A 19,135-nucleotide genomic window follows, 5' to 3' on the forward strand; every position below is an offset into this window, starting at 1 on the left:
GCTATAAATTATATTGGCAGTGTTTAAAGCAAGAGGGTCCACCCTTGGCAACTTTAAGTCTTATGGCAGGCTGGGGAATTCTGGGAATTGAAGTAAACAAGTGTTTAAATTGCCAAGGTTGGACATTCCTGCTTTAAAAGAACAAGTACTTCCTCCAGGTGAATACTCAGCTGCATTACCAAATTGAGGATTATCTTCCCCCAAAGTTCAGCTCAGAATGTAAAACAGAGATTTTTCTGCTATTATGCATATATGTATTCAACCTTCTTCCCACATCTGCTGCCTGATAAAAGTCTGGCTGGCAGAGAAGATTCTTTTAAATAAATTATATTGAATGCAACTCAATTGGGCCACTGTGGCTTCCCTCCAGGGCAAAAGCTAGAGATATTATGCAAAGGTGCCTGTGCACAGCACCTTCAGGATGCATGCATCAAACTAACAAGGTGGGAGGCAATTTCCCCCCACCTCCCCAAGGCTCAAATGGCAGGCTTGTAATAATCCCCTTCTAAATGGAGCTGAAGTAAGGTTACTCAGCACTACTTAATATTTTAAAAGCAAAAATTAAACAGACAAATCAAAAGAAACAAGTTCACGATGAGAGCCGTATTTAATCTCCTTCGACAGCTGTCCAAGTGGGGCGAAGATTTAATTGAGGCATCCATCTGCCAGCCAGCAGAGAGATTTCGACCCTGGCAGGGATAGGAGTGGGTGGGAAATAATACTCCAGAGGCCCTGCTTTGCTTGTACCATGTTCCTCTGATATAAATCTTCCACTGGTAATGCTTCTGCTAGCGCTAAGCATTAAAATAGGGCATGTGGGAGGACAAGGACAATGGAGATTTGCAGATCCAAGGTCCTTCCATTTAACACAGAGAGTTAAACTGGGCGCCATAACCTTTCAGGTCTTTGTTGCCCTGGTTTCCACCAATTCTCCAAATGCCCTTCTAATTGCGGTTGTCTTTTCCTTATGCTCTTTTCAAATTCAGAGAGGTCTGGGAGAACTCAACAGGATCTATTTGCCTTATTGTTCCCTAAGCCCTGTTCTGGTTAGACAACCCCTTCCTTCCTCACCTCCTTTTTTCTCTTTGTCCAGGGAACATGGAGAAGGTATAGGAAAGCACAGCCCTTGATTAACACTTAAACAAAGACAACTGACTTTTCTTAAGTAACTTGAAATGGTTTATCAAGAGTCACTTGATTCCACTCAGTCTTGGCTTAGTTTTGCACTAAATTTATTTCTAACTCTGCCTACTAGAAAGATGGGAGTATTTTCTAGGATAGAAGGGAGAGGTCAGTGTATTGTAGTGGTCAAGATATAGGGCCAAGAGCAGGGAAATGCAGGAACTAGTACCCTCTTAAGTCACAGAAGTTTCTTGGATGATTTTAGACCAGGTGCTCTTTCTTGGTGAGATGTTAGCTTATCTCACAGGGTTGTTGTGGAGGTTAAGTAGATTTTATCTACTTAAGTACAGATGGCCCTCAACTTATCAACAGTCATTTAGTGACTGTTCAAAATTATGACAGACCTACTTTAGAACTACCTATGACACAAAGTTCTATTGGTTGCCCCCACCCCCCATTTTACAATCATCACAACTTACGACATTTAAGGTCAGGCTTCATTCTGGTTGTAATTCGAGAACTACTGGTGTGCTTAGTCATAAGTATATATACCTAATTAAAATATTAGACAAGATTCTGAGTCTTTTTCAAATCCATCCTTCCACTTACACCTCTAAAGTTCCCATTTCACAATTCCCTCTTTCTTCTATAATGTCTACTTTTTTATTGGCCATTCCACTACCCAATCATCACAACCCCAAAGACCCCCATGGAATGATTAGGTTTAATAAGAAAGACAATCCCTTCCTCTAACAGGAAATAGGAATAACCTTGAGGACTAGGAGAAAGAGCCACAAAGGAGACAACAGACAGATAAGAGAAATTTGAGTCTCAGGCAGAAATGTAATTTGAGAAAACTAACTCTCCCTAATTTTCACAGACTAAAACAGGGAGGGGGGAAGCATATCCAGACAGACAAGGTTCTATTACTGTAAATTCATAATAAAAGTATTAGCATTCATAACTTTTGGTTTTCTGTCATCTCTTGTACCTCTTGTTTTCAAACTACACATTAGCAAGGAACAAAGCACATTACATGAAATATGGAATGTTGCTCTGCTTTTTTATTTATATCTATTGAGCCTCAGTAAAAGTGAAGATGGAGATCAAGACTATGTGAACAAGGGCCCACGCTTTTTGTGTGCATCACAAGTTCAATCATGCAACACAGATTGCCATCTTGACTTTTTTGGACATATCTGGTTGACCCTTCTAAAAGACAGAAAGGGAGAGAACAAGTCAGAAAGTAAATATGAACCATCAGAATGTGGACTTGGTAAAAGAGAACAAATAAAGCTGCTATTTGATGATGGGTGAGAAGTGACACCACAAATAGATCCACTGAATTCAGTGTTGTTTACAACAATCAGTTTAGCTTTCTATAATATGGATTCAAAATCTCAGAACCACTGAACCATATCTTTCAAACATCCTGGAGCACCAAGGAATGAGCAGAGGGCTAGAAAAGGGCTGATGCAGTTCCCATCTTCAAAAAAGGGAAAAAAGGGAACCAGGAAACTACAGACCTATCAGCCTGACATCAATGCCTGGGAAAATTCTGGAAAATATAATCAAGCAATAAATCTATCAATACCTAGAGGCAAACAAAGTCATAAACAAAACCCAACATTAGTTTGTCAAAAACAGATCATGCCAGACTAATCTTATTGTATTCTTTGACAAAGTGACAAAATTAATGGACCAGTGAAACACTGCACATATAATTTACTTGAGTTTTAGCAAGGCATTGATAAAGTAGACCACAACCTACTACTTGATAAGATTGAGTTAGACTGCATCACCACCAAACCAGATGGATTTGTAACTGGCTGACCAATCAACACTCAATCAACACTTAATGGAACTACATGTATCTGGTGGGAAGTATGCAGTGAGACTCTGTCTTAAGCCCAGTACTCTTCAATATCTTCATCAATGATTTAGATGTGGGGATAGAAGGGAAACTCATTAAATTTGCAGATGACACCAAGCCGGCAGGAATAGCCAGAAAATAGGCTCAAAATACAAGAGAATCTTATCTAACAAAATGAAATTCAATGGTGAGAAAAGTAAGATTTTACATTTAGACAAGAAAAAAAAAACTAAATGTGCAGGTATAGAATAGGTGGTATCTGGCTCAATAGTAGTAATTATGAGAGGGATCTTGGAAACCTAGTGGACAATCACTTAAATATCACTTAAACGGTTTGCTGCGGCTGCCAAAAAAAGCTTAATGCAGTCCTAGACTGCATTAACAGGGGGATAGAATCCAGAACATGTGAGATGTTAATAACACCTTATAATGCCTTGGTAAGACCACATTTGGAATATTGCATCCATTTTGGTCACCATGATGTAAAAAAGATGTTGAGACTCTGTGAAGAGTGCATAGAAGAGCAAAGAGATGATTAGGGGGCTGGAGGCTAGAACATGTAAAGAACGGCTGTTGGAATTGGATACGTCTAGTAGTTTAATGAAGAGAAGGACTAATGGTAACATGATAGCTGTGTTCCAATATTTGAGGGGTGCCACAAAAAAAGGGAGTCAAGTTATTTTCTAAAGCACCTGAAGGCAGGACAAGAAGCAATGGGTGGAAACTAACCAAGGAGAGATCTAATCTAGAACTAGGAAGAAATTTCCTAACAGTTAGGTCAATTAATTATTGGAACGACTTGCCTCCAGAAGTTGTGGATTGTTCTGCTTATTATTCTCTGGATGGGTATAAAGCAGGCAGAGCAACTCCACAAAGCATCCATACAAAGTATTTTTTATTGGTTCATCAGGCATCCTTATCAACTCACATTTATGACAAGGTTCTTTCTTAATGTCCAATCCTTTGCACATCTGCATTATGGTGTAGAAAGATAATAAAGTCTCATCCCCATGATGATTGAAGCAGCTGCATGGTAATGGATTCAGGCAAGAGTGAGGGAGCCTCCCCCAATGCAACAAGGGTCAATTTAGTGACCAATCAGGATTACAGATGTGACCACAAAACATAGACTACATTTCCCAGGATACCTTAACTACATTTACCATGATGCATTCCCTTAAAGGGACAGCTCTCCAAAATCCCATTAACTCTAAACTGTCTGGACAGCACATGGATGTTTCAACACTGGAAGTTTTTAAGAGATTGAACTGTTCTGTTACTCTATTAAAACCTCTTAACTTGATCTAGAATTTCCCAATCTTGGCAAATTCAAGGCGAGTGGACTTCAACTCCCTAAATTCTCAGCAATGACTATGCTGGCTTTGAAATTCTGAGAGCTGAAGTCCACATACTAGGAAATGGCTGATCTTGGAAAACAAGATTACCAATGTTGGAAGCGGGAACTTTTCTTTAAGAAATCAAGAAAAAATGTAATACACAATGCACTCTATTGGACATTGTAAGCTACATCCAGGTTTGTGATGCTTAAAAACTATTCTGATTGCCTGAGTTGCTTCCCCCTTTTTTAAAGCAAGGAAACAGATATAGAATTGTTTTAAATAGATAAAGTTTGGGTGATAAAGCAACACAGTTCCTCTGAAAGTTATTTCTTGGGTTCGAGGATAGCTGTCATTAAGTAAAATAAGACTGGTTGGAATACTGGCAAATGCCATCAAGGATCAGGTTACATGTATTCGTGTAACACTTGTCAATGATACAGCTAGAAAGGAAAAATGCAACAGCTTAGGCAAACCATGGACACAAGTGCATGCACACCTTCACACGTACACACTCTCCCTCTTTCCAGCACACTCAGAAAATGGAACTGAAATGGAAGATCTCAAAGTGCTACCAGATGATTAGATTAAAAGCAGTATTGAAGAAAGTAAGAATCATAGTAGTGTGCTTTGGTTAATAAATTACTACAATTGAACCTTATGGAGCTGAATCTGCAACATCAACCCTCCCTCTAGCTTTTGCAAAATAAATGCATGATTACTATCACTTGAAAATGACCCTCCTAATGAAAAATTACAGGAGAGTTTTAGAATTACACAAGAAATTCTGCTCATATAGTCTATATTATAATATAGAACAGGGTTATTCAACCTTAGGTTTGTGGACTTCAACTCCCAGAAATTCTCAGCCAGCCAGTTGAAGTCCACAAGTCTTAAAGTTGCCAAGGTTGGACACCCCTGCTGTAGAGGATTGGATGGGTTCATGTAAAACAGCTGATGAATAATGGATACACAGAATTGTTCCTTATGGTCGTTCCCCAAGAAAAGAAAGCCTAAGGGGGAAACGGTGAGTTCATTTAAGACACCTGCATAGATGGGCAGCCATATGGTGCACCTCTAAGATAACAGATGGACTTCCCACCTTACAGATTGAATTCCCAGGGATCAAGTGCATCTCCTTGGCATTCCTAAAATGTATGGAGATGGTCCAATGACACAGCTTTTTAATCTCTGCTGTAAATCACTTGCTTAAGATAGAATGGAATGGTGTATTGTTGGTTTGTGCTTACACTGGGAACAGGCATGAAAAAGCTGAGTGTAGCAGTGCAAATCACTAGAGCAAAATTTGGATATTTCTTGTTCTTTGTGCATTTATTTCTTTCATTCTCTATCATTAAGAGAAGACCCGGTTTTCTCAACTTACATTACAGAAGCATGTGCTTCTTAACATGTGGGTTTTCCACATGATCCAAATATCCATATGCAAATATCAACTGAATGAAAAATCAGGAAAAATTTACAATCCTATCAGTTCCACAAATATCTACAATAGTGCTTGTCTTTCACAAGCCAATGCTATATAATTTTTTTTCAAAAAGGCAACTTTATTTATTAAATTTATATGCCATCCATCTTGTCCAAAGTGACTCTGACAACTTACAATGTAATAAAAATAGAAATATATATTAAAAAATATATAAATACAAACACAATTAAAAATACAAGTATTAAATAATACTAGATCAAGATTGATATAATATTACATACAAATGCTGCTAATTTAGGAAAGGGAGCTGAAGTGGGACACCTGTAAGACTTCTTGGCATCTTCCATGGGAGGACTGGGAATTAACTTTTTTCAAAAACCATGTTCTGTTCTTCACAACAGAACACCACTGATGGATCAAGACGACATGAAGCATTTGGCATTTTTCTAATCTGAATCCTTTGAGATTTCAGCCTCTAAATTTTGAATTTCAGCCAAAATTTGTAATAAAGTATAGGTATAGAATTACAGTTTCTATAATCAATTATGAAGACAGAACTGTGACTGTCATTTCTAATTCAAATATCTTCCTAAATGTCTTCAGTTTCTTGGAAGAGATGATTTGAACTCTGACTCTAGAAAGAAAAGGCCATTGGTTGTTCTAAACTCAGGAAGGAAAACAGACATAAATGGCCTTTTTTGCTTATCATATTCCTGGCACAGAGAGCACATCTTAAAATCCCCCCCGCAAGGTTGGAAACACGAGTTTAGATGATCTTTAAGATGACCTAAACCGAGGGTCTTTAAACTTGGCAAGTTTAAGATTTGTGGAGGGCTGGGGTGGTGGGTGATACTCCCAGAATTCCTGAGCTAACATGACTGAAGGAAGAATTCTGGGAGTTGAAGTCCACAAGACTTAAAGTTTGAAGACTCCTGACCTAACTCTTGCTCGCTGCTGGAAAGTGATTGCTAAGATATTATGGCCAGATGGCATCCATTTTGTGCTGAACTAGCTCCAGAATAGGAAACTTCTACCTCCCAAGAAAGTCTGTTCTATTACTGAACAGCTTTCGTCTTTAGTGTTTTTCCTAAAGGTTAGCCAACATCTGCTTCCCTGCATGTCTCACTCTACCCATTGAGGCTAGTCTTACCCCCCTGGTGCAACAGAATGCTGCTGCTCTACATTCTGGTTGGCAATCATTCAGAAATTCAATGACTGACCTGGCATGGAAACCTGAACTCAACTCACGAGGTATGAAATCAAAAGGCATTTGAGAACTCTTTTTTTGAAAAGTCGCTCTGTGTGTTGAAATCCCCATACTGTACTCTCATTCTGGGGATAATGGCTCCGTCCTCCTTGGGCAGAGGAAGAACACTGCAGGGGTGGGTGAGATAGGTGAGCCCATTGCCCATCCTCCAAGAGCAGGCACGTCATATCTCTGGAGGGTGGGATTGCTCTAAGCGCTTCTATTCCTGTGCCCCCTGCTTGGCTGGCATTTCTCCTGTTGTCAGCAACAGCTGGGGTGACGCCACTAGCTATTTATTTAAAAGGATGGAAATACAAGATGCCCCTGATTCCCAGGCCAGAGGCTAGAAGGGCTGGGGTGGTGGGTGATACCCACAGAATATGCAATATGAAAGCTCTTTCATATAGGGCACAGGGGCACTTAGGTGGGGATTGATTGCAGAGTTCCAGGTATCTGGCCAAAGAAGCATCCGATTGCACCTTACATTCTCATTTTCACGAAGTTTGTCAAGCCATGGAAGAAAATTTAGAGGAGCAATCATTTAGCTTCTTAGCAGTCAGTCAACTGATCAGCATGAACAAATGTTTGCATCAAAATTAGCTGTACGTGTGTTTCTGAGATTCTGGAAGTAATATAATCCAGTTTTGGTGGGTATGTAGTTTTTTCCTTGGTGGTTACTTGATTGGAACATTGTTTTCTGCCTGATTGTTTGTCTGGTGTTGATAATTCCTTATCTGAATATGGGTCGCTAGAAGGCATGTGCCCTAATCTCTTTTCTTCGAAGTATTTTTTTAATACTCGCTTTTAGATTTTTTAAAAAAAATTTCTCTTTTGAACAACTAACTGCACACTCCCTTGCACTAATGAAGTTGCCTAGTTGGGTAATGAAATATCTACAAGCAAAGGAACAGGCTCAGGTCCTGCCAAGAATGCCACAGTTCAACCCTGAGCTACAGATATTCTCTTTCTTTGGGATAATAGTATACTACCATTACATTTTATAATTCAGAGTACCCGCAAGCTGGCAAGTGTCCTGATCTTGCATTTAAACAACACATATTTTCATGGAGACATGTCAGAAGCCGGGCAATACCGTAAAAATAAAACACTTTATTAAAACACCGTAAGTAAAACACATTACTTACCGTACAGTAGTAATGTACTGAATCTTGTGTGCCTCCCCATTTATGGTAAAATATTGTTCAGGAATTATTCCTGAACAATATTTTACCATAAATGGGGAGGCACACAAGATTCAATACATTACTACTGTACGGTAAGTAAGAAATATCCAGAAGCAAGTTGAGTTTTCAGGAGTTTGGGCCTAAAGACAATGACCACAAGAAATCAGGCATCATTCATGAGCAGTCCTGGGTCACAAAACGAAGGCTTCTTGCAACTAGAATTACATTGGTCTTAAATGTGTATGTCCTGCTTCTTTGGCTTACGTGCCTGGAATACTTGCTTGATTATCCTAATTAAAGTCAGTCCTCAACTTATGACCAGTTGTTTTAGACTGTGTGAAGGCATGACTGCCATGAAATGACCCTTTATGGCCCTTAAAGCACCACCAGCTGTGGTAAATGGATATAATGCTCCGCCTATGGTTACATGACCATATGTCAGGCATGTCAGCTATGGTATTCCATAGTAATGTGACCATGATTCGCCATGTTTTTTGCCAGTTTTTGGCTTATTTGGGGGAGTCAAATTCTATCTAAAAACACCCACTGGGTTTGCTTGATGACCATGGCATTTGCTTAATAAGTAACATGAAAAGGCCAGAAAATTATTCCTGACCTTATGGGTTGCTTTGACTTATCACTAGATTTCCAGTTCCAATTACAGTTGTAAATTGAGGACTGTCTGTACGGTATGCTAGATGATCTGCTGTTTATATCCCTTAATTCTTCTTTTGCTATTCCTATCTGATTTATTACCGTAATCCATGTTCCGGTCATTACTACTGCCATTTCTCCTCAGAGAAGGACAGTGTGATTCTACAACAGGTCATCTAAATTGTAATGGTTAAGGTAGCAGGCTAGAAGCTTAAAAGGCCATTATTTCTAGTCCTACTTTAGGTACAGAGCCACCTGGGTAACCTTGAGCCAGTCATTCTCTCTCAGGAAGGAGGCAAGGGCAAAATACTTCTGAAAATCTTGACGGGAAAACTGAAGGGACTCATCCAGGCAGACACTAAGACTTGAAGGCACAAAAGGAAAAGTGACAACGTTAGCAATCATAATTTATTACACCAATATGTTGCCTAGCTGTTCACGACTCTGGGTGGCTCTTAACAATCAAAGAAATTACAATAAAATCAATAAAACCTGATGATAGAAGGGTAAAAGAGTCCAGTCTATCTCATTGAAAGCTGGCTGAAGAGCCAGATCTTTACAAGCTCTTCTAAATAGCAACAGAGCGAGCACCATCTGAATCTCCATGAAGACCATCCAGATGTTTATACAGAAACTCTGCTCTTGGAGACATCATATTTCTTATCAGTATAGACTGGCCAACCCAATAGGAAAGTCAGACCTCCCGGGTAAACTAGACAGGAATCACGATTAAATGAATTAAATTTACTTTATTGTAAGGTTATATTAACAGATGCTTGCAAATCTGAAAGTACAAATTCCATTTAACTGCTTGCTCCATTAGGGTGGGTCCTTCCTTAGTTTCATTCATTTGGCCATTTAGTGATGGGGGATCCTTTCCCCTCTTCTCCTACTTTTCTCCTACTTCTTTCTCTCCTTTTCTCAAAGTCATCTATGCGTTCCATTACAGCTGGCAAAGGGGGCTTAAAAAGTCATTGTGAATATTTAAAAAAAAAAAATATTGAGAACTGAAGGAAATCCTTAGGTTTGAGAACCAAGGCAGACCTCTATTCTGCTTGAGGCATACCAGGAGCCAACGGCCAAATTAAACTTGAATCTAGTATTATTATTTTTTTCAATCCTGGCCACTTTAAGATGTGTGGACTTCAATTCCCAGCATCCCCAGCCATCATGCTGGCTAGGAAATAAAGTCTACACATCTTAAAATGGCCAGGGTTGAAAAACACGGCTCTGAAGCAATTATTAGAGGTGAGATCTTTGAAAATGAAAGTTAGCAGGTCTTTTCCCTTTCCCAGCCTCCCTACCATGTTCAAAGGTCTCTTATGGGCAAGCTCCTTTTTCCCCCCTCCACCCCCATTTTCATTAAATGCAACTCATGATGGCTCGGCTTGGCTCAACTCATGATGGAAGAGGGTCCTAATGTAGGGAATAATCAGAGGTGCAGTTATACCATCAATATATTCGAATTTCAGGCCAGCCTGAGCTTTAAATAGGTAACGGACTGACAGAAGTGAGCTATTTTCTTAGTACTTTTTGCTCTGTGCCATATTACAAATAATCAACCAGGGAAGAACACGTGCAGTCTTGATTCCTGGGTTCTCTATGAGATGTCATTCTGATTTTTTAATTGAAACATGAACATGCATAAATGTATAATAATGTATAGCTTATGTATATGTATGTGCATGGTGGTGGACGAGTGGGTTGGGCTACCTTTGGATCAAGAACATAATCATCACTACTCTCAAGGATCCCCAGACTTGGATATGTGCAAACCTTCAATCCTTAACTTTGCAGGGCTGCTAGAATCAAACTCAGCCAAAATCTCTCACACATTTATCAGGGTGAAGTTCAATAACAATCTTTATTGCAAACTAGCTGAAGTCATATTAAACACTTGACTACACTTTATTGGCATTTGATTTCCTATTATACTGTAATTTAAACCCATCACTTCTTCTTCCCATTGTTCCCATCTTTTAATATTTTCCCTGCACTTCATGGTTTTGGAGAAGCTCAGTGGTTATTGGTGGTTGACATAACTGACAGCTCTGACATGAAAGTCCTGGTTGCTGGCGTCTCTCCTACAACCACTGATTTTTCTACAGTCTTCCTATAGCAACATTACAACACATGCATTATATTGGAATTCTGTTGGAAGATCTTAATCTTGTCATCCATGGAACGGTTAAATTTTATGAACATATTACTTACTCCACATTTACTAGAATATGCTACAAGGCAAAAGTTGGCTCTAATTAAGTGTTGGGGCTGGAGATTTTAAATAATTAAGAAGCTGCTTTAGGTCAGATGAAACCACTGACCTTTCTAGATACATTTTTTTTAAAATCCAGACTGGAATTGCAGGCTTGCAAAATTTGGGGCAGGACTTTGTCCAGCCCTACCTGGAGATGCCACAAATTGGTTCTCTGACCTTTTGCTGCTGAGCTTTACAGTCCATTTCCCGGTGTAATAAAATATAAAGTATATTTATAACATAAATGTTGCACCATAAAAGCAGCAGGAAACAACAGAGAAAATAGCAGGGAAAAGAACTAATAGAGGGGTCTGACTTACACTGTTTTTCTTGTATTTCGCACAGGTATAAGGGTTTAAGCCAGTGTTTCCCAGCCCTGTCAACTTTAAGATGTGTGGACTTCAACTCCCAGAATTCCCCAGCCAGCCGTGATGGCAGATAAAATCCACACATCTTAAAGTTGCCAAGGTTGAGCAACGTTGGTTCAATTCAACCAGCCATCAATAGTTGGATTTACAGCAGCCACTATGTGCTAGTTGGGAATTCTGGGAAATGAATAACTGGTCCATTTGGAGAGTATATCATTTGCAGCATTATTGTGATGATATCAGGATGTTGATGATATCATTTGCTTTTCCTACAGACCCCCACCATATCAGGCTGAGGAGTTTAGAGGAAGCTGGGCTAAATTGTTCTCTTATAGAGCAGGAGGTGCCAGGGGAAGGGGAAAAGTAAAACTAAGGCTTAAATAATAGGGACACCGTGACCCCCAAATCCTCAGAATGTAAGACACGAAGACAAGTAAACTTCAAAAGTCAAACAAATGCATAGTTTCATTATCTAGTGATATGAAGATGCAAGGAATGAAATAAGGTCTGGGGGGTCCCATTAGGGAAAGGGTTGGGATAGCTGAGCCTCCAACCCAAAAGTACCAAATGCTTCCTGTCTTTTAAAATGACACACCAATGCCGGTCCTACCTACCAGAACGAAATCTTCTTCGGATGAGCATGGATTGCTCAGATGCCAGAAGCGTCATCTTTGGCTGCTTTCAGAGCTACAGGTCCCAACGTGAAAAGTTTGGCAACACTGGTGGCAGGAGAAAAGAAAAAAGTGAGAAGGTGGTAGCGGTGGTGTGGTGGTGGTGGAGGAAGAAAGGAGGAAGAAAGGAGGAAGGAGGAGGAGGAAGAAAAGAAGAAGAGGAAGAGGAAGAGGAAGAGGAAGAGGAGGAAGAAAGGAGGAAGGAAGGAGGAAGGAAGAAAGGAAGAAAGGAGGAAGAAGGAGGAGGAGGAAGAAAGGAGGAGGAGGAGGAGGAAGGAGAAGGAGAAGGAGAAGGAGAAGGAGAAGGAGGAGAAGGAGAAGGAGAAGGAGAAGAAGAAGAAGAAGAAGAAGAAGAAGAAGAAGAAGAAGAAGAAGAAGAAGAAGAAGAAGAAGAAGAAGAAGAAGAAGAAGAAGAAGAAGAAGAAGAAGAAGAAGAAGAAGAAGAAGAAGAAGTGGTGACAGGAGGTAATGGAAGAGTAGAAGGAGAATCAGCTAAAAGAAATAAAATGACAACAGGTTCTTAATCTCCTCAGAAATTTCAGTAGGATCTTTTTTAGCAAAGGTCATGTGCCTGTAGTTTTTATTGTTGGGCAGATTATTTGGATTTAGAATGAGTGGTGGGCATTCAAATCTCCATAAAGCTGGAAGTCTAAGGGAGAACTCAGATTTTTTTTTTAAATGATTATTATTGGTTTTGTATTCTCAATTGCCCTAGAAATGTTGAATTGAGACCTGCTGTAGAAATATTTTCAGTTGGCCGCCTACCTCTTGAGAGACTGTTGTGCAGATCCAAGAAGGAAAGTGGAAAGGATTGCAAATGCCTGGTCCCAATGCAATGGTAAAGAAGCAAAGGTTGCTGTAAGGATACGATGGCAGCAGTGGGGGAAGGACAAAACCACAACTGAGCAGCTGCACAACTGGCAGAAAAGCAGCAGGTGGAGAAAGGCCTCATTTAGGAGATGGCAATGGGGCCAATGGACTGGCGCCCTCTGCCACTCCCCCTCCCCATGGAAGGGGCTACATCAAAAGAATGATACAAGATTTGCCCCGTCAGATAAACCAACACTTTTCACTCCCACGGAATTTTTAAAGCTTTGGGGTATCAGAGCCCCCCCATACACTTCGCTTAACTGGTCTATTGGTTTCACTGGGCAAAGTAAGGGAAGAAGAGGCAAGAAGAACGGTTCAGATGAAAAGTGGGGGGAGGAACGACGAACGAAGTAGTGAGCTTCACCCAGTGGTGGAAACTTAGCGGGAGATGGGCTTCCACCGGGTGAGATTCTGCCCCGGCTGGTGGAAAACTTAGTGGGAAGCGACGGGTCGGCCTGTTCTGGCCGCCTGGCAGCCTCTCCGCTCGCTTTCGGGAAAGCCCGGCGGGGATTTAGACAGCCCGAGGAGTGCCCGCTGGGCGCCCCCACCCCCCAACCCCCGCAGCAGCCCCTGCCCCGAGAAAGCGCCCAGGCTCACCGGAATGATGGACGAGAGAGCGCGGGCCTCCTTCTCCTGTGGCTGCCGCTGACTCGGGGATGCCCCGACGGCTTTTCGGGGAGGGTTGGTCGGTCGGCGGCGGCGGCGGGAGGAGGGGCGAGCGCGCTCCTACCTCTGCTCGCTGCCCAGGTGAGGCTGGCAGCGCCCGGCGAGCCCGGCGGCGCGGAGAGAGGCTGGCCCGAGCGCTGTGCTCCCACCCCTGGCCCGGCCCACCGCGCCCGGGGTCGGACGGACGCCACCGAGCCCCCCCACCCTCCCCGGCCCCGGGCAGCTGAGATGGCCCCGCGCCTCCGCCCCTCCCCGCCGATGCCACCTGCCGCGACACTCGACACCCGGAACGCGATGCTGGCTCAGCGGGACGGCCCCCTTTCCTCCTCCTGCGAGTCGCCCTCGCCCCTCTCTGGGCCCGGGGAGCCCCGCCGCTCCCCTGGCTGCTCTCTGCACAGGCTCCGGGCAGAGCTGACCCGAGGGGAGCCCCGCGGGGTGGGAGGCATCTCTCCCGCGGGATCCACCCTTCCCCCGGATTGCTCAATGCAGCCTTGGGACCTCCAGAGGTTCTGGGCCTTCGGTCCTTGGTGGGAGTGATGGGAAATGGGTATACAGTATTGGCAGGGCACAAGGTGAGAGGATTCCCACCCTCCCTTCAGCACTGTTTTCCCAAGGAGTCCGGAAAAGTTTGTCTCTAGTGTGTGCCTGGTTACTGGTCTTTATAATGATTGGCATATCACACTCATAGACATCCTCACGCCCCCCCTCCCCCAAGTTCCCGGAGCATGGCTGTCTGAACTAACTTATTTTTATTTTTATTTATTTATTTATTTATTTTATTTGGTTTGTCAATAACATAGTTATGAATACATATAAGAAAAATAAAAGAAACAATAGGACAGGGACAGTAGGCATGTTGGTGCATTTGTGCACGCCCCCTACAGACCTCTTAGGAATCATCAGGTGTTGTCTTTGTCAAGTTTTTCTTATGAATCCCAAAATTCCCAGTAATCATCTCTCTCCTTGATGCTTCTGGTCCTTTCCCAGAGAACCGGTATGGTTGTAATAGTTAAGGTGCTAGCTCAGAAACCAGGAGAACCGAGTTCTAGTTTGGCATGAAAGTTGGCTGGGTGATTTTGAGACAATCACCAGGAGTCTGTAGGTTCTGGTCCCCACTTTTTATACAGCGTTTGTATCCTGTGGAGGAATCGTCATAGCACAGAGTCCACATCCTGCCAGTGCAAAGTCCGATTTCCTCCTTTTTTGCCTAACTGTGTCATAAAAGTTCTAATTACTTTTTCCGTGCCATTAACACCGAACTAATTCTCCATTAAATCATTAAACCCAATTGGGTGACTTTTGGCGCCTCCCTCTCTCGCTCCCTCCCTCCCTCTCCCTCTCTCTCCCTCCCTCCTTCCTCCCTCTCCCCTTCTCTCTCTTTCCCCCTCCTTCCCTACTTCTCTCCTCTCTCTTCCCCTTCTCTCTCCCTCTTTCCCTCCCTCCCTCCTCCCTCCCTCTCCCACTCCCTCCCTCTCTCCCTCCTCCCTCTTCCTCCCTCTCCCTCCCTCTCTCCCTCCTTCCCTCCCTCCCTCTCCCTTTCTCTCTCTCTCCCTCTCTCTCCCTCCTTTCCTCCCCTCTCTCCCTCTCCCTCCCCTCCCTCTCTCTCTCCCTCTCCCTCCCGCCTCTCCCTCTCCCTCTCTCTCTCCCTCTTCCTCCCTCCCTCTCCCTCTCTCTCTCCCCTCTCCCTCCCTCTCTCCCTCCTTCCCTCCCCCCTCTCCCTCTCTCTCTCCCCCTCTCCCTCCCTCTCTCCCCCTCCTTCCCTCCCTCTCTCCCTCACTCTCCCTCTCCCTCTCCCTCCCTCCCTCCCCTCCCTCTCTCTCCCCCTCTCTCTCCCTCTCTCTCTCCCTCCCTCTCTCCCTCCTTCCCTCCCTCTCCCTCTCTCCCCCTCTCTCTCCCTCCTTCCCTCCCTCTCTCCCTCCTTCCCTCCCTCTCCCTCTCTCCCCCTCTCTCTCCCTCCTTCCCTCCCTCTCCCTCCTCCCTCCCTCTCTTCAACCCATTTCACAAGATTGTTTGGTGGGGTGGGGTGGGGAGAGGAAGCGGAATGATGTATGTCCATTGCTTTGAGTTAATTTTAAAGTAATAATGTGGGATAAAAATCAAATAAACATTACTAAACCTTGGGTCCTCCCATTCAAATCCAGGTTAATCTCTTTCCAGGTTCAGTCCAGAACAAGGGTCCTTGGAAGATGTCAAAAACTCCATTCCCCCACCCTCAAACCCCTATCCAAAGCAATCAAGTACCTAGAGGTGTCTTTTTCTTCCACAACCCTTTCTTAAAATTCTTCTCCGAAGTCTCGGGGATCACACATAGAGGTCCAGGGGTCGCCGCTCAGAAACGGTTTGGATTTACATCCTTAGACATGTAAAGTCTGCCTGGTTACTTACAACATTCTACAGAGGCGAAGGGCTTTTCTGTGGTGGAACTTACAAACCAGCAAAGACATGTATGGTGTTTAACCTGGGGGGTGTTTAATTACGTAATTTCTCATCTAAGTTAAGAGTTTTTTGGAAGATTTGCTAATAGCTGCTTAGAAGAAACAATTTTGGAATGAAGAAGCTTGGGATATTTCATCTCCGAGTCTAAATGATTCTGCTTGTCCTTGGGGAGGTTTAGATCTTTATTGAATATTCAAAGACCAGAATTCATTGTCAGGAAAGCAAAAGCTTTTCTTTAAGACATTTTAAGGGATTCCACCCTCTTTTTAAACAACGTTTGCATCTCTCAGAGCCTGCAATTTTGCCGGCGCAAAGTCCAATTTCCTCCCCTTTTGCCTAATTGTGTCATAAAAGTTCTCATAGCTTCTTCTATGTCATTAACACCAAACTAATTCTCCATTAAATTATAAAGCTTTCTTTCCATGGTGCCTCTGGCCTTGTGCCTCACCAAAGTGGCTGCCTCACCCTGAGAATCATCTTTGGCCTTTGAATGGCTTGCCAAAGGCTACCCTTCAAAATCAGGAGGTGAGACTATCACAAAAAACTAAGGGTGACTTTGATTTAATTTCATTTCTAAGGGTAGTTAATCTTGATGAGATCATTATTAATAGTTGGGCTTTTAATCATTTCCTTATTTGGGCAGAGAGGTTGGAGGCAACTCTGAAGCCTCAGATGACTAGCCTCAGCAGGTTCACTTTATTCTCTGTCTTTTCAAAACTGTCTTCAAAAAAAAGATGCTAAATGGAGTTTCTATAAATCTGAATTGATGGCTTCCAAACCTTTGCAAGTTTTCTTGCTCTGTTAGCCTCATTTTCTCCTATCCTTTCCTTTCCTTTCCTTTCCTTTCCTTTCCTTTCCTTTCCTTTCCTTTCCCTTCCTTTCCTTTCCTTTCCTTTCCTTTCCTTTCCTTTCCTTTTCCTTTCCTTTCCTTTCCTTTCCTTTTCCTTTCCTTTCCTTTCCTTTCCTTTCCTTTCCCTTCCCTTCCCTTCCCTTTTCTTTCCTTTCCTTTCCTTTCCTTTCCTTTCCTTTTCCTTTTCTTTCCCTTCCTTTCTTTCCCACTTCACTTGTCTGGATTCCCATTTGTTGCATAAAAGACAATTCTACATACAGCCACAGCTTTTGAGATGCTGCCGTGCTCAGTTTCTGACTTGCACCTATGGTCATATGCTGGGAACAGAGGCGGTGTCTCAGAAGGCGGGGATGGTGTAAGGAGATTGGAAGAAAGACTGCTAGTCCTTGATATATGACCATAATTGAACCTTCAATTTCAGTCATAGGTCACGGTGATCGTTCAGTGAGTCGCCACACGACTGCGACCGATTTTGCAATTTCTTTTGCAGCGGTTGTTAAGTGAATGTGGCAATCGCAAAATGAATGCTGTGGTTGGTAAGCAAACGCTGTGATCATTCAGTGCACCTATCATTCGCATTTATTGGTGTTTATTGGTGAAAGCATCATAAACTGTGATCAGGTGGACGCAAAGGGTCCCGCCAGACATCATGATTTTGAATACAGGATACAAGTACAGGTAATCTTCGACTTACGACAGTTCATTTAGTGACTGTTCAAAGTTACAATGGCACAGAAAAAAGGGACTTGTGACCATATTTCACGCTTACAACCATTGGTCACGTGATTTACATTAGGGCGCTTGACAACTGGTTCATATTTATGACGGGGTCATGTGATCCCCTTCTTGCGACCTTCCAACAAGCAAACTCAATGGGGAAGCTGGATTCACTTAACAGCCTTGTTACTAACTTAACCACAGGGTTTCACTTAACAACTGGGGCAAAGAGAGGGGCAAAACTACACCTAACAAATGTCTCACTTACTGTAGCAGCGTAAACTTTGGGCTCAGTCGTGATTGTAAGTCGATGACTAACTGTACCTTTATCAGGGTCCGTCGTAACTTTGAATGTTTGCTAAGCAACCAGTCATAAGTTGAGGTGCTCTTGTCCAGTAGGTTGACGTCCAGTGAAAATCTGTAGGTGGAAGGGAGAGAAACCTGTTGGCCTGGCGCACCAGCACATCAGTGGCCTGACACATGTGGGACGTTTGTGCAAAACTTCTCTCGCTGGCAGGGAAATTGAGCCTGACTTTGCAGCCACTGCTCAGGGGACAAGCCAGTTCTTGCTGCTGAGGCAATGCCATTCACCCCCTGTCCCCGGGTGTGGCATCCAGAGCACCCTCCTTAATCGCAGAGAAGGGAAGGCCTCTGGTTGTGAACCCACAGGCTCCACTGGCCCAACGGAAGGAGCCGTGAAAGGAGGAGCATCAGCTGAAGAACAGAAGTGAAAACAAAGAGGAAGGGCGGTTGGAACCTCTTTCCCAGGATCCCAAAACAGGTAAAGTATACAGGTAATCCACGACCTCAACTGAGCCCAACAATTTGGTGGCTAAATGAGATGTTTGTTAAGGGAACTTTGCCCTGTTTCAAGACCTTTGGTGCTACAGTTACTATCACTGCAGTCGTTAAGTGAGTAACACGGTTATTAAGTGAATCTGGCTTCCCCATCTTGTCAGGTCACAAAAGAGGATCACCTGACACCCCCCCCGGACACAACGATCGTCGTAAGTATGAGTCAATTGTCAAATGTCTAAATTTTGATCATGTGACCACGGGGATGCTGCGATGGCCGTAAGTGTGAAAAACGGCCATAAGTCAGTTCAGTACCATTGCAACTTTGAACAGTCGCTAAATGAACTGTTGTTAAGTCAAGGACTACCTGCAGTGAAGCTTGACACCCTGGAGCCTTATTGCCGGGAGATTGGCAATAGTTGCAACATTGTGCTTCAAGTTGGTCCCATGAGGTTTTTGCTAATTCTCTGTAGGCTTCAGGCCCCCACGCCCCTTAGCACTGAAGAAAATATACTTTTCAGAGACACCATGTTATATTTATATAGCAAAGTTCTTTCTCCTTACAAAATGGCAGGCACAAGGGCACCGCTTGTGGACAGGGCAACCCCCTTCTCATATCAGAGCCTTCCTCCTCAGAGCAGA

General features: G+C 43.1%; 1 protein-coding gene across 4 annotated transcripts in view; it reads right to left on the reverse strand.

Moving 5' to 3' along the window:
- Positions 1-13,878, reverse strand: part of MAMSTR (MEF2 activating motif and SAP domain containing transcriptional regulator) — a 49,944-nt gene extending 36,066 nt beyond the window's left edge. Inside the window, exons 1-2 of one of the 4 annotated variants that reach the window (XM_026682377.2) lie at positions 13,627-13,878; positions 12,103-12,207 (exon numbers count right to left, since the gene is read on the reverse strand). In XM_026682377.2, coding sequence (XP_026538162.1) covers positions 12,103-12,157 — 55 coding nt within the window. In that variant the 5' untranslated portion in view covers positions 12,158-12,207; positions 13,627-13,878. Of the gene's footprint in view, positions 1-3,923; positions 4,022-12,102; positions 12,208-12,924; positions 13,093-13,626 lie in introns of those variants that run through there. The other 3 variants (XM_087948174.1, XM_087948172.1, XM_087948173.1) reach the window with 3 other exon arrangements.
- Between the last annotated feature and the right edge of the window lie 5,257 nt (positions 13,879-19,135).

The sequence above is a fragment of the Notechis scutatus genome, chromosome Z, assembly GCF_049901735.1.
Source record: "Notechis scutatus isolate UNSWTSFEM ecotype Mainland chromosome Z, rNotScu1.2, whole genome shotgun sequence".
In the NCBI taxonomy this organism is placed as follows: domain Eukaryota; kingdom Metazoa; phylum Chordata; class Lepidosauria; order Squamata; family Elapidae; genus Notechis; species Notechis scutatus.